The sequence below is a fragment of the Oncorhynchus nerka genome, linkage group LG8, assembly GCF_034236695.1.
Source record: "Oncorhynchus nerka isolate Pitt River linkage group LG8, Oner_Uvic_2.0, whole genome shotgun sequence".
Lineage (NCBI taxonomy): Eukaryota > Metazoa > Chordata > Actinopteri > Salmoniformes > Salmonidae > Oncorhynchus > Oncorhynchus nerka.
In genome coordinates this window covers 3101838-3116537 of record NC_088403.1, presented here as the reverse complement: position 1 = coordinate 3116537, position 14700 = coordinate 3101838, and the positions used below count along the sequence as shown (strand labels likewise).

General features: G+C 45.8%; 1 protein-coding gene across 1 annotated transcript in view; it reads right to left on the bottom strand.

Annotated features, from left to right (window-relative positions):
- Positions 1 to 14700, bottom strand: part of ptpro (protein tyrosine phosphatase receptor type O) — a 138027-nt gene that overhangs the window by 77159 nt on the left and 46168 nt on the right. The window contains exons 6-8 of the mRNA XM_065022070.1: positions 13916 to 14077; positions 12461 to 12657; positions 10578 to 10698 (exon numbers count right to left, since the gene is read on the bottom strand). Coding sequence (XP_064878142.1) covers positions 10578 to 10698; positions 12461 to 12657; positions 13916 to 14077 — 480 coding nt within the window. The remainder of the gene's footprint in view (positions 1 to 10577; positions 10699 to 12460; positions 12658 to 13915; positions 14078 to 14700) is intronic.

Sequence of the window (14700 nt, the reverse complement as noted above, 5' to 3'; positions counted from 1 at the left end):
CCCTGGTCTAAAGGAGTGCACTACCCCTATGGGCCCTGGTCTAAAGTAGTGCCCTACCCTATGGGCCCTGGTCTAAAGTAGTGCACTACCCCTATGGGCCCTGGTCTAAAGTAGTGCACTACCCCTATGGGTCCTGGTCTAAAGTAGTGCCCTACCACTATGGTCCCTGGTCTAAAGTAGTGCCCTACCCCTATGGGCCCTGGTCTAAAGTAGGGCACTACCCCTATGGGCCCTGGTCTAAAGTAGTGCCCTACCCCTATGGACCCTGGTCTAAAGTAGTGCCCTACCCCTATGGACCCTGGTCTAAAGTAGTGCCCTACCCCTATGGGTCCTGGTCTAAAGTAGTGCCCTACCCCTATGGACCCTGGTCTAAAGTAGTGCCCTACCCTATGGGCCCTGGTCTAAAGTAGTGCACTACCCCTATGGGCCCTGGTCTAAAGTAGTGCACTACCCCTATGGGTCCTGGTCTAAAGTAGTGCCCTACCACTATGGGCCCTGGTCTAAAGTAGGGCACTACCCCTATGGGCCCTGGTCTAAAGTAGTGCCCTACCCCTATGGTCCCTGGTCTAAAGTAGTGCACTACCCCTATGGGCCCGGGTCTACAGTAGTGCACTACCCCTATGGGCCCTGGTCTAAAGTAGTGCACTACCCCTATCAGCCCTACATAGAGACCAGGTCTATAATAACAGGTTAGAGACCAGCCCAGGTAGTATAGTGTCTGAGAGACCATGTCTATAATAACAGGTTAGAGACCAGCCCAGGTAGTATAGTGTCTGAGACCAGGTCTATAATAACAGGTTAGAGACCAGCCCAGGTAGTATAGTGTCTGAGACCAGGTCTATAATAACAGGTTAGAGACCAGCCCAGGTAGTATAGTGTCTGAGACCAGGTCTATAATAACAGGTTAGAGACCAGCCCAGGTAGTATAGTGTCTGAGACCAGGTCTATAATAACAGGTTAGAGACCAGCCCAGGTAGTATAGTGTCTGAGACCAGGTCTATAATAACAGGTTAGAGACCAGCCCAGGTAGTATAGTGTCTGAGACCAGGTCTATAATAACAGGTTAGAGACCAGCCCAGGTAGTATAGTGTCTGAGACCAGGTCTATAATAACAGGTTAGAGACCAGCCCAGGTAGTATAGTGTCTGAGACCAGGTCTATAACAACAGGTTAGAGACCAGCCCAGGTAGTATAGTGTCTGAGACCAGGTCTATAATAACAGGTTAGAGACCAGCCCAGGTAGTATAGTGTCTGAGACCAGGTCTATAATAACAGGTTAGAGACCAGCCCAGGTAGTATAGTGTCTGAGACCAGCCCAGGTAGTATAGTGTCTGAGACCAGGTCTATAATAACAGGTTAGACACCATGTCTATAATAACAGGTTAGAGACCAGCCCAGGTAGTATAGTGTCTGAGAGACCATGTCTATAACAACAGGTTAGAGACCAGCCCAGGTAGTATAGTGTCTGAGACCATGTCTATAATAACAGGTTAGAGACCAGCCCAGGTAGTATAGTGTCTGAGACCAGGTCTATAATAACAGGTTAGAGACCAGCCCAGGTAGTATAGTGTCTGAGACCAGGTCTATAATAACAGGTTAGAGACCAGCCCAGGTAGTATAGTGTCTGAGAGACCATGTCTATAACAACAGGTTAGAGACCAGCCCAGGTAGTATAGTGTCTGAGACCAGGTCTATAATAACAGGTTAGAGACCAGCCCAGGTAGTATAGTGTCTGAGAGACCATGTCTATAACAACAGGTTAGAGACCAGCCCAGGTAGTATAGTGTCTGAGACCAGGTCTATAATAACAGGTTAGAGACCAGCCCAGGTAGTATAGACCAGGTCTGAGACCAGGTCTATAATAACAGGTTAGAGACCAGCCCAGGTAGTATAGTGTCTGAGACCAGGTCTATAATAACAGGTTAGAGACCAGCCCAGGTAGTATAGTGTCTGAGACCATGTCTATAATAACAGGTTAGAGACCAGCCCAGGTAGTATAGTGTCTGAGACCAGGTCTATAATAACAGGTTAGAGACCAGCCCAGGTAGTATAGTGTCTGAGACCAGGTCTATAATAACAGGTTAGAGACCAGCCCAGGTAGTATAGTGTCTGAGACCAGGTCTATAATAACAGGTTAGAGACCAGCCCAGGTAGTATAGTGTCTGAGACCAGGTCTATAATAACAGGTTAGAGACCAGCCCAGGTAGTATAGTGTCTGAGACCAGGTCTATAATAACAGGTTAGAGACCAGCCCAGGTAGTATAGTGTCTGAGACCAGGTCTATAATAACAGGTTAGAGACCAGCCCAGGTAGTATAGTGTCTGAGACCAGGTCTATAATAACAGGTTAGAGACCAGCCCAGGTAGTATAGTGTCTGAGACCAGGTCTATAATAACAGGTTAGAGACCAGCCCAGGTAGTATAGTGTCTGAGACCAGGTCTATAATAACAGGTTAGACCAGCCCAGGTAGACCAGCCCAGGTAGTATAGTGTCTGAGACCAGGTCTATAATAACAGGTTAGAGACCAGCCCAGGTAGGTAGTAATAGTGTCTGAGACCAGGTCTATAATAACAGGTTAGAGACCAGCCCAGGTAGTATAGTGTCTGAGACCAGGTCTATAATAGGTAGTATAGTGTCTGAGACCAGTCTATAATAACAGGTTAGAGACCAGCCCAGGTAGTATAGTGTCTGAGACCAGGTCTATAATAACAGGTTAGAGACCAGCCCAGGTAGTATAGTGTCTGAGACCAGGTCTATAATAACAGGTTAGAGACCAGCCCAGGTAGTATAGTGTCTGAGACCAGGTCTATAATAACAGGTTAGAGACCAGCCCAGGTAGTATAGTGTCTGAGACCAGGTCTATAATAACAGGTTAGAGACCAGCCCAGGTAGTATAGTGTCTGAGACCAGGTCTATAATAACAGGTTAGAGACCAGCCCAGGTAGTATAGTGTCTGAGACCAGGTCTATAATAACAGGTTAGAGACCAGCCCAGGTAGTATAGTGTCTGAGACCAGGTCTATAATAACAGGTTACAGACCAGGTCTATAATAACAGGTTACAGACCAGGTCTATAATAACAGGTTACAGACCAGCCCAGGTAGTATAATGTCTGAGACCAGGTCTATAATAACAGGTTAGAGACCAGCCCAGGTAGTATAGTGTCTGAGACCAGGTCTATAATAACAGGTTAGAGACCAGCCCAGGTAGTATAGTGTCTGAGACCAGGTCTATAATAACAGGTTAGAGACCAGCCCAGGTAGTATAGTGTCTGAGACCAGCCCAGGTAGTATAGTGTCTGAGACCAGGTCTATAATAACAGGTTAGAGACCAGCCCAGGTAGTATAGTGTCTGAGACCAGGTCTATAATAACAGGTTAGAGACCAGCCCAGGTAGTATAGTGTCTGAGACCAGGTCTATAATAACAGGTTATAGTGTCTGAGACCATAATAACAGGTTAGAGACCAGCCCAGGTAGTATAGTGTCTGAGACCAGGTCTATAATAACAGGTTAGAGACCAGCCCAGGTAGTATAGTGTCTGAGACCAGCCCAGGTAGTATAGTGTCTGAGACCATGTCTATAATAACAGGTTAGAGACCAGCCCAGGTAGTATAGTGTCTGAGACCAGGTCTATAATAACAGGTTAGAGACCAGCCCAGGTAGTATAGTGTCTGAGACCAGGTCTATAATAACAGGTTAGAGACCAGCCCAGGTAGTATAGTGTCTGAGACCAGGTCTATAATAACAGGTTAGAGACCAGCCCAGGTAGTATAGTGTCTGAGACCAGGTCTATAATAACAGGTTAGAGACCAGCCCAGGTAGTATAGTGTCTGAGACCAGGTCTATAATAACAGGTTAGAGACCAGCCCAGGTAGTATAGTGTCTGAGACCAGGTCTATAATAACAGGTTAGAGACCAGCCCAGGTAGTATAGTGTCTGAGACCAGGTCTATAATAACAGGTTAGAGACCAGCCCAGGTAGTATAGTGTCTGAGACCAGGTCTATAATAACAGGTTAGAGACCAGCCCAGGTAGTAGACCAGGTCTATAATAACAGGTTAGAGACCAGCCCAGGTAGTATAGTGTCTGAGACCAGGTCTATAATAACAGGTTAGAGACCAGCCCAGGTAGTATAGTGTCTGAGACCAGGTCTATAATAACAGGTTAGAGACCAGCCCAGGTAGTATAGTGTCTGAGACCAGGTCTATAATAACAGGTTAGAGACCAGCCCAGGTAGTATAGTGTCTGAGACCAGGTCTATAATAACAGGTTAGAGACCAGCCCAGGTAGTATATAGTGTCTGAGACCAGGTCTATAATAACAGGTTAGAGACCAGCCCAGGTAGTATAGTGTCTGAGACCAGGTCTATAATAACAGGTTAGAGACCAGCCCAGGTAGTATAGTGTCTGAGACCAGGTCTATAATAACAGGTTAGAGACCAGCCCAGGTAGTATAGTGTCTGAGACCAGGTCTATAATAACAGGTTAGAGACCAGCCCAGGTAGTATAGTGTCTGAGACCAGGTCTATAATAACAGGTTAGAGACCAGCCCAGGTAGTATAGTGTCTGAGACCAGGTCTATAATAACAGGTTAGAGACCAGCCCAGGTAGTATAGTGTCTGAGACCAGGTCTATAATAACAGGTTAGAGACCAGCCCAGGTAGTATAGTGTCTGAGACCAGGTCTATAATAACAGGTTAGAGACCAGCCCAGGTAGTATAGTGTCTGAGACCAGGTCTATAATAACAGGTTAGAGACCAGCCCAGGTAGTATAGTGTCTGAGACCAGGTCTATAATAACAGGTTAGAGACCAGCCCAGGTAGTATAGTGTCTGAGACCAGGTCTATAATAACAGGTTAGAGACCAGCCCAGGTAGTATAGTGTCTGAGACCAGGTCTATATAATAACAGGGTTAGAGACCAGCCCAGGTAGTATAGTGTCTGAGACCAGGTCTATAATAACAGGTTAGAGACCAGCCCAGGTAGTATAGTGTCTGAGACCAGGTCTATAATAACAGGTTAGAGACCAGCCCAGGTAGTATAGTGTCTGAGACCAGGTCTATAATAACAGGTTAGAGACCAGCCCAGGTAGTATAGTGTCTGAGACCAGGTCTATAATAACAGGTTAGAGACCAGCCCAGGTAGTATAGTGTCTGAGAGACCAGGTCTATAATAACAGGTTAGAGACCAGCCCAGGTAGTATAGTGTCTGAGACCAGGTCTATAATAACAGGTTAGAGACCAGCCCAGGTAGTAGTGTCTGAGACCAGGTCTATAATAACAGGTTAGAGACCAGCCCAGGTAGTAGTGTCTGAGACCAGGTCTATAATAACAGGTTAGAGACCAGCCCAGGTAGTATAGTGTCTGAGACCAGGTCTATAATAACAGGTTAAGACCAGCCCAGGTTATAGTGTCTGAGACCAGGTCTATAATAACAGGTTAGAGACCAGCCCAGGTAGTATAGTGTCTGAGACCAGGTCTATAATAACAGGTTAGAGACCAGCCCAGGTAGTATAGTGTCTGAGACCAGGTCTATAATAACAGGTTAGAGACCAGCCCAGGTAGTATAGTGTCTGAGACCAGGTCTATAATAACAGGTTAGAGACCAGCCCAGGTAGTATAGTGTCTGAGACCAGGTCTATAATAACAGGTTAGAGACCAGCCCAGGTAGTATAGTGTCTGAGACCAGGTCTATAATAACAGGTTAGAGACCAGCCCAGGTAGTATAGTGTCTGAGACCATGTCTATAATAACAGGTTAGAGACCAGCCCAGGTAGTATAGTGTCTGAGACCAGGTCTATAATAACAGGTTAGAGACCAGCCCAGGTAGTATAGTGTCTGAGACCAGGTCTATAATAACAGGACCAGCCCAGAGACCAGACCAGGTAGTATAGTGTCTGAGACCAGGTCTATAATAACAGGTTAGAGACCAGCCCAGGTAGTATAGTGTCTGAGACCAGGTCTATAATAACAGGTTAGAGACCAGCCCAGGTAGTATAGTGTCTGAGACCAGGTCTATAATAACAGGTTAGAGACCAGCCCAGGTAGTATAGTGTCTGAGACCAGGTCTATAATAACAGGTTAGAGACCAGCCCAGGTAGTATAGTGTCTGAGACCAGGTCTATAATAACAGGTTAGAGACCAGCCCAGGTAGTATAGTGTCTGAGACCAGGTCTATAATAACAGGTTAGAGACCAGCCCAGGTAGTATAGTGTCTGAGACCAGGTCTATAATAACAGGTTAGAGACCAGCCCAGGTAGTATAGTGTCTGAGACCAGGTCTATAATAACAGGTTAGAGACCAGCCCAGGTAGTATAGTGTCTGAGACCAGGTCTATAATAACAGGTTAGAGACCAGCCCAGGTAGTATAGTGTCTGAGACCAGGTCTATAATAACAGGTTAACCAGGGTAGTATAGAGACCAGGTCTATAATAACAGGTTAGAGACCAGGGTAGTATAGTGTCTGAGACCAGGTCTATAATAACAGGTTAGAGACCAGCCCAGGTAGTATAGTGTCTGAGACCAGGTCTATAATAACAGGTTAGAGACCAGCCCAGGTAGTATAGTGTCTGAGACCAGGTCTATAATAACAGGTTAGAGACCAGCCCAGGTAGTATAGTGTCTGAGACCAGGTCTATAATAACAGGTTAGAGACCAGCCCAGGTAGTATAGTGTCTGAGACCAGGTCTATAATAACAGGTTAGAGACCAGCCCAGGTAGTATAGTGTCTGAGACCAGGTCTATAATAACAGGTTAGAGACCAGCCCAGGTAGTATAGTGTCTGAGACCAGGTCTATAATAACAGGTTAGAGACCAGCCCAGGTAGTATAGTGTCTGAGACCAGGTCTATAATAACAGGTTAGAGACCAGCCCAGGTAGTATAGTGTCTGAGACCAGGTCTATAATAACAGGTTAGAGACCAGCCCAGGTAGTATAGTGTCTGAGACCAGGTCTATAATAACAGGTTAGAGACCAGCCCAGGTAGTATAGTGTCTGAGACCAGGTCTATAATAACAGGTTAGAGACCAGCCCAGGTAGTATAGTGTCTGAGACCAGGTCTATAATAACAGGTTAGAGACCAGCCCAGGTAGTATAGTGTCTGAGACCAGGTCTATAATAACAGGTTAGAGACCAGCCCAGGTAGTATAGTGTCTGAGACCAGGTCTATAATAACAGGTTAGAGACCAGCCCAGGTAGTATAGTGTCTGAGACCAGGTCTATAATAACAGGTTAGAGACCAGCCCAGGTAGTATAGTGTCTGAGACCAGGTCTATAATAACAGGTTAGAGACCAGCCCAGGTAGTATAGTGTCTGAGACCAGGTCTATAATAACAGGTTAGAGACCAGCCCAGGTAGTATAGTGTCTGAGACCAGGTCTATAACAGGTTAGAGACCAGCCCAACAGGTTAGAGACCAGCCCAGGTAGTATAGTGTCTGAGACCAGGTCTATAATAACAGGTTAGAGACCAGCCCAGGTAGTATAGTGTCTGAGACCAGGTCTATAATAACAGGTTAGAGACCAGCCCAGGTAGTATAGTGTCTGAGACCAGGTCTATAATAACAGGTTAGAGACCAGCCCAGGTAGTATAGTGTCTGAGACCAGGTCTATAATAACAGGTTAGAGACCAGCCCAGGTAGTATAGTGTCTGAGACCAGGTCTATAATAACAGGTTAGAGACCAGCCCAGGTAGTATAGTGTCTGAGACCAGGTCTATAATAACAGGTTAGAGACCAGCCCAGGTAGTATAGTGTCTGAGACCAGGTCTATAATAACAGGTTAGAGACCAGCCCAGGTAGTATAGTGTCTGAGACCAGGTCTATAATAACAGGTTAGACACCATGTCTATAATAACAGGTTAGAGACCAGCCCAGGTAGTATAGTGTCTGATACCAGGTCTATAATAACAGGTTAGAGACCAGCCCAGGTAGTATAGTGTCTGAGACCAGGTCTATAATAACAGGTTAGAGACCAGCCCAGGTAGTATAGTGTCTGAGAGACCAGGTCTATAATAACAGGTTAGAGACCAGCCCAGGTAGTATAGTGTCTGAGACCAGGTCTATAATAACAGGTTAGAGACCAGCCCAGGTAGTATAGTGTCTGAGACCAGGTCTATAATAACAGGTTAGAGACCAGCCCAGGTAGTATAGTGTCTGAGACCAGGTCTATAATAACAGGTTAGAGACCAGCCCAGGTAGTATAGTGTCTGAGACCAGGTCTATAATAACAGGTTAGAGACCAGCCCAGGTAGTATAGTGTCTGAGACCAGGTCTATAATAACAGGTTAGAGACCAGCCCAGGTAGTATAGTGTCTGAGACCAGGTCTATAATAACAGGTTAGAGACCAGCCCAGGTAGTATAGTGTCTGAGACCAGGTCTATAATAACAGGTTAGAGACCAGCCCAGGACCAGCCCAGGTAGTATAGTGTCTGAGACCAGGTCTATAATAACAGGTTAGAGACCAGCCCAGGTAGTATAGTGTCTGAGACCAGGTCTATAATAACAGGTTAGAGACCAGCCCAGGTAGTATAGTGTCTGAGACCAGGTCTATAATAACAGGTTAGAGACCAGCCCAGGTAGTATAGTGTCTGAGACCAGGTCTATAATAACAGGTTAGAGACCAGCCCAGGTAGTATAGTGTCTGAGACCAGGTCTATAATAACAGGTTAGAGACCAGCCCAGGTAGTATAGTGTCTGAGACCAGGTCTATAATAACAGGTTAGAGACCAGCCCAGGTAGTATAGTGTCTGAGACCAGGTCTATAAACAGGTAGAGACCAGCCCAGGTAGGTTCTGAGACCAGCCCAGGTAGTATAGTGTCTGAGACCAGGTCTATAATAACAGGTTAGAGACCAGCCCAGGTAGTATAGTGTCTGAGACCAGGTCTATAATAACAGGTTAGGTAGTATAGTGTCTGAGACCAGGTCTATAATAACAGGTTGAGACCAGGTAGTATAGTGTCTGAGACCAGGTCTATAATAACAGGTTAGAGACCAGCCCAGGTAGTATAGTGTCTGAGACCAGGTCTATAATAACAGGTTAGAGACCAGCCCAGGTAGTATAGTGTCTGAGACCAGGTCTATAATAACAGGTTAGAGACCAGCCCAGGTAGTATAACCAGGTCTATAACAGGTTAGAGACCAGCCCAGGTAGTATAGTGTCTGAGACCAGGTCTATAATAACAGGTTAGAGACCAGCCCAGGTAGTATAGTGTCTGAGACCAGGTCTATAATAACAGGTTAGAGACCAGCCCAGGTAGTATAGTGTCTGAGACCATGTCTATAATAACAGGTTAGAGACCAGCCCAGGTAGTATAGTGTCTGAGAGACCATGTCTATAATAACAGGTTAGAGACCAGCCCAGGTAGTATAGTGTCTGAGAGACCAGGTCTATAATAACAGGTTAGAGACCAGCCCAGGTAGTATAGTGTCTGAGACCAGGTCTATAATAACAGGTTAGAGACCAGCCCAGGTAGTATAGTGTCTGAGACCAGGTCTATAATAACAGGTTAGAGACCAGCCCAGGTAGTATAGTGTCTGAGACCAGGTCTATAATAACAGGTTAGACACCATGTCTATAATAACAGGTTAGAGACCAGCCCAGGTAGTATAGTGTCTGAGACCAGGTCTATAATAACAGGTTAGAGACCAGCCCAGGTAGTATAGTGTCTGAGACCAGGTCTATAATAACAGGTTAGAGACCAGCCCAGGTAGTATAGTGTCTGAGACCAGGTCTATAATAACAGGTTAGAGACCAGCCCAGGTAGTATAGTGTCTGAGACCAGGTCTATAATAACAGGTTAGAGACCAGCCCAGGTAGTATAGTGTCTGAGACCAGGTCTATAATAACAGGTTAGAGACCAGCCCAGGTAGTATAGTGTCTGAGACCAGGTCTATAATAACAGGTTAGAGACCAGCCCAGGTAGTATAGTGTCTGAGACCAGGTCTATAATAACAGGTTAGAGACCAGCCCAGGTAGTATAGTGTCTGAGACCAGGTCTATAATAACAGGTTAGAGACCAGCCCAGGTAGTATAGTGTCTGAGACCAGGTCTATAATAACAGGTTAGAGACCAGCCCAGGTAGTATAGTGTCTGAGACCAGGTCTATAATAACAGGTTAGAGACCAGCCCAGGTAGTATAGTGTCTGAGACCAGGTCTATAATAACAGGTTAGAGACCAGCCCAGGTAGTATAGTGTCTGAGACCATGTCTATAATAACAGGTTAGAGACCAGCCCAGGTAGTATAGTGTCTGAGAGACCAGGTCTATAATAACAGGTTAGAGACCAGCCCAGGTAGTATAGTGTCTGAGACCAGGTCTATAATAACAGGTTAGAGACCAGCCCAGGTAGTATAGTGTCTGAGACCAGGTCTATAATAACAGGTTAGAGACCAGCCCAGGTAGTATAGTGTCTGAGACCAGGTCTATAATAACAGGTTAGAGACCAGCCCAGGTAGTATAGTGTCTGAGACCAGGTCTATAATAACAGGTTAGAGACCAGCCCAGGTAGTATAGTGTCTGAGAGACCAGGTCTATAATAACAGGTTAGAGACCAGCCCAGGTAGTATAGTGTCTGAGGGACTCACCGATGACGATGACAACAGGTTCGGAAGGAGGACTGATGAGAGGACCGTTCGTATGGTACACCACCACTCTGTACTGGGCACCTGGAGTCAGGTTGGACAGGATGTCACTGGTCGTGTTCTCCTGTAACCAATCACAGGACAGGAACAGGCATCAGGGTGGTTAGTGGTGATAGACTGTATCAGTATATTGATAGGTGGTGATAGACTGTATCAGTATATTGACAGGTGGTGATAGACTGTATCAGTATATTGACAGGTGGTGATAGACTGTATCAGTATATTGATAGGTGGTGATAGACTGTATCAGTATATTGATAGGTGGTGATAGACTGTATCAGTATATTGATAGGTGGTGATAGACTGTATCAGTATATTGATAGGTGGTGATAGACTGTATCAGTATATTGATAGGTGGTGATAGACTGTATCAGTATATTGATAGGTGGTTAGTGGATATAAAGGGTTATGAACAGCTATGTAGACTAGTTATAAAGGGTTATGAACAGCTATGTAGACTAGCAGGTTGGTTATAAAGGGTTGTGAACAGCTATGTAGACTAGCAGGTTGGTTATAAAGGGTTGTGAACAGCTATGTAGACTACCAGGTTGGTTATAAAGGGTTGTGAACAGCTATGTAGACTAGTTATAAAGGGTTATGAACAGCTATGTAGACTAGTTATAAAGGGTTGTGAACAGCTATGTAGACTAGTTATAAAGGGTTGTGAACAGCTATGTAGACTAGCAGATTGGTTATAAAGGGTTGTGAACAGCTATGTAGACTAGTTATAAAGGGTTATGAACAGCTATGTAGACTAGCAGGTTGGTTATAAAGGGTTGTGAACAGCTATGTAGACTAGTTATAAAGGGTTATGAACAGCTATGTAGACTAGCAGGTTGGTTATAAAGGGTTATGAACAGCTATGTAGACTAGTTATAAAGGGTTATGAACAGCTATGTAGACTAACAGGTTGGATATAAAGGGTTATGAACAGCTATGTAGACTAGCAGGTTGGTTATAAAGGGTTGTGAACAGCTATGTAGACTAGCAGGTTGGTTATAAAGGGTTATGAACAGCTATAGACTAGCAGGTTGGTTATAAAGGGTTATGAACAGCTATAGACTAGCAGGTTGGTTATAAAGGGTTATGAACAGCTATAGACTAGCAGGTTGGTTATAAAGGGTTGTGAACAGCTATGTACACTAGTTATAAAGGGTTATGAACTGCTACAGACTAGCAGGTTGGTTATAAAGGGTTGTGAACAGCTATGTAGACTAGTTATAAAGGGTTATGAACAGCTATGTAGACTAGCAGGTTGGTTATAAAGGGTTGTGAACAGCTATGTAGACTAGTTATAAAGGGTTATGAACAGCTATGTAGACTAGCAGGTTGGTTATAAAGGGTTGTGAACAGCTATGTAGACTAGTTATAAAGGGTTGTGAACAGCTATGTAGACTAGTTATAAAGGGTTATGAACAGCTATGTAGACTAGCAGGTTGGTTATAAAGGGTTGTGAACAGCTATGTAGACTAGTTATAAAGGGTTATGAACAGCTATGTAGACTAGCAGGTTGGTTATAAAGGGTTGTGAACAGCTATGTAGACTAGTTATAAAGGGTTATGAACAGCTATGTAGACTAGCAGGTTGGTTATAAAGGGTTGTGAACAGCTATGTAGACTAGTTATAAAGGGTTATGAACAGCTATGTAGACTAGCAGGTTGGTTATAAAGGGTTGTGAACAGCTATGTAGACTAGCAGGTTGGTTATAAAGGGTTGTGAACAGCTATGTAGACTAGCAGGTTGGTTATAAAGGGTTGTGAACAGCTATGTAGACTAGTTATAAAGGGTTATGAACTGCTACAGACTAGCAGGTTAGTTAGTCTTACCTCACTGCAGTATGTGTTCTCCATGCGTTGGCTGAGGCTGGGTCGAAGGCAGGTTAGGGACAGGACTGACACCAGGCTGCCGTTGTGGCTCTCAGAGGACAGGGCCCAGGACACCGCTGCAGTACTGGAGCCCAGCAGCCTGATACTGACACCCTGGGGCCGCTCCTGGGGCTGCTCCAGCACCTCTCCACTGGGGCCTGGGGCATTCAATGGTTGTTTTGGGGATTTATTGGACAATTAAAACATATACAGTAAAACACAGAATATCAGTGTTAGGGTTAGGGTCAGGGTCAGGGTCAGGGTCAGGGTTAGGGTCAGTGTTAGGGTTAGGATCAGGGTCAGTGTTAGGGTTAGGGTCAGTGTTAGGGTTAGGGTCAGTGTTAGGGTTAGGATCAGGGTCAGTGTTAGGGTTAGGGTCAGTGTTAGGGTTAGGGTCAGTGTTAGGGTCAGTGTTAGGGTCAGGGTTAGGGTTAGGGTGGAGGTTAGGGTTAGGGTTAGATATAGTTAGGGTTAGGGTCAGGGTCAGGGTTAGGGTCAGTGTTTGGGTCAGGGTCAGGGTCAGGGTTAGGGTCAGTGTTAGGGTTAGGATCAGGGTCAGTGTTAGGGTTAGGGTCAGTGTTAGGGTTAGGGTCAGTGTTAGGGTTAGGGTCAGTGTTAGGGTCAGGGTCAGGGTTAGGGTCAGTGTTAGGGTTAGGGTTTGGGTCAGGGTCAGTGTTAGGGTTAGGGTTAGGGTCAGGGTTAGGGTCCGTGTTTGGGTCAGGGTCAGGGTTAGGGTCAGTGTTAGGGTTAGGATCAGGGTCAGTGTTAGGGTTAGGGTCAGTGTTAGGGTTAGGGTCAGTGTTAGGGTTAGGGTCAGTGTTAGGGTCAGGGTCAGGGTTAGGGTCAGTGTTAGGGTTAGGGTTTGGGTCAGGGTCAGTGTTAGGGTTAGGGTTAGGGTCAGGGTTAGGGTCCGTGTTTGGGTCAGGGTTAGGGTCAGTGTTAGGGTTAGGATCAGGGTCCGTGTTTGGGTCAGGGTTAGGGTCAGGGTCAGTGTTAGGGTTAGGATCAGGGTTAGGGTCAGTGTTTGGGTCAGGGTCAGGGTTAGGGTCAGTGTTTGGGTCAGGGTTAGGGTCAGTGTTTGGGTCAGGGTTAGGGTCAGTGTTAGGGTTAGGATCAGGGTCCGTGTTTGGGTCAGGGTTAGGGTCAGGGTCAGTGTTAGGGTTAGGATCAGGGTTAGGGTCAGTGTTTGGGTCAGGGTCAGGGTTAGGGTCAGTGTTTGGGTCAGTGTTTGGGTCAGGGTCAGTGTTAGGGTTAGGATCAGGGTTAGGGTCAGTGTTTGGGTCAGTGTTTGGGTCAGGGTTAGGGTCAGTGTTTGGGTCAGGGTTTGGGTCAGGGTTAGGGTCAGGGTTAGGGTCAGGGTCAGTGTTTGGGTCAGGGTTAGGGTCAGTGTCAGTGTTAGGGTCAGGCTATACATACTGAGATAGAAGGTGAGCCCTGTATACGCGGTGCTCTCCCTGGCCTCACAGTCTCCTGCGGAGCTCAGTGTGGTGACCTGGACTCTGTAGGTACCAGGCTCTGTCAGCTCTGTGAAGAACTCATGAGTGTTCTCATCCACCGTGGCCGTCTCTGTAGAGTTACCTGAGGACGGGGAGACAGGGCTCAGAGAGGTCGAAACAGCACAGGTCACAACAGAAACCATTCAGCTATTACCTTCATCTGACAACATAGGAGCCCTTACTCCAGGAATACTGATCTAGGATCAGGTGATAACAGATACCATTCAGCTATTACCTTCATCTGACAACATAGGAGCCCTTACTCCAGGAATACTGATCTAGGATCAGGTGATAACAGATACCATTCAGCTATTACCTTCATCTGACAACATAGGAGCCCTTACTCCAGGAATACTGATCTAGGATCAGGTCATAACAGATACCATTCAGCTATTGTCCTCATCTGACAACATAGGAGCCCTTACTCCAGGAATACTGATCTAGGATCAGGTGATAACAGATACCATTCAGCTATTGTCCTCATCTGACAACATAGGAGCCCTTACTCCAGGAATACTGATCTAGGATCAGGTCATAACAGATACCATTCAGCTATTACCTTCATCTGACAACATAGGAGCCCTTACTCCAGGAATACAGATCTAGGATCAGGTCACAACAGTACCATTCAGCTATTACCTTCATCTGACAACATAGGAGCCCTTACTCCAGGAATACAGATCTAGGATCAGGTCACAACAGTAC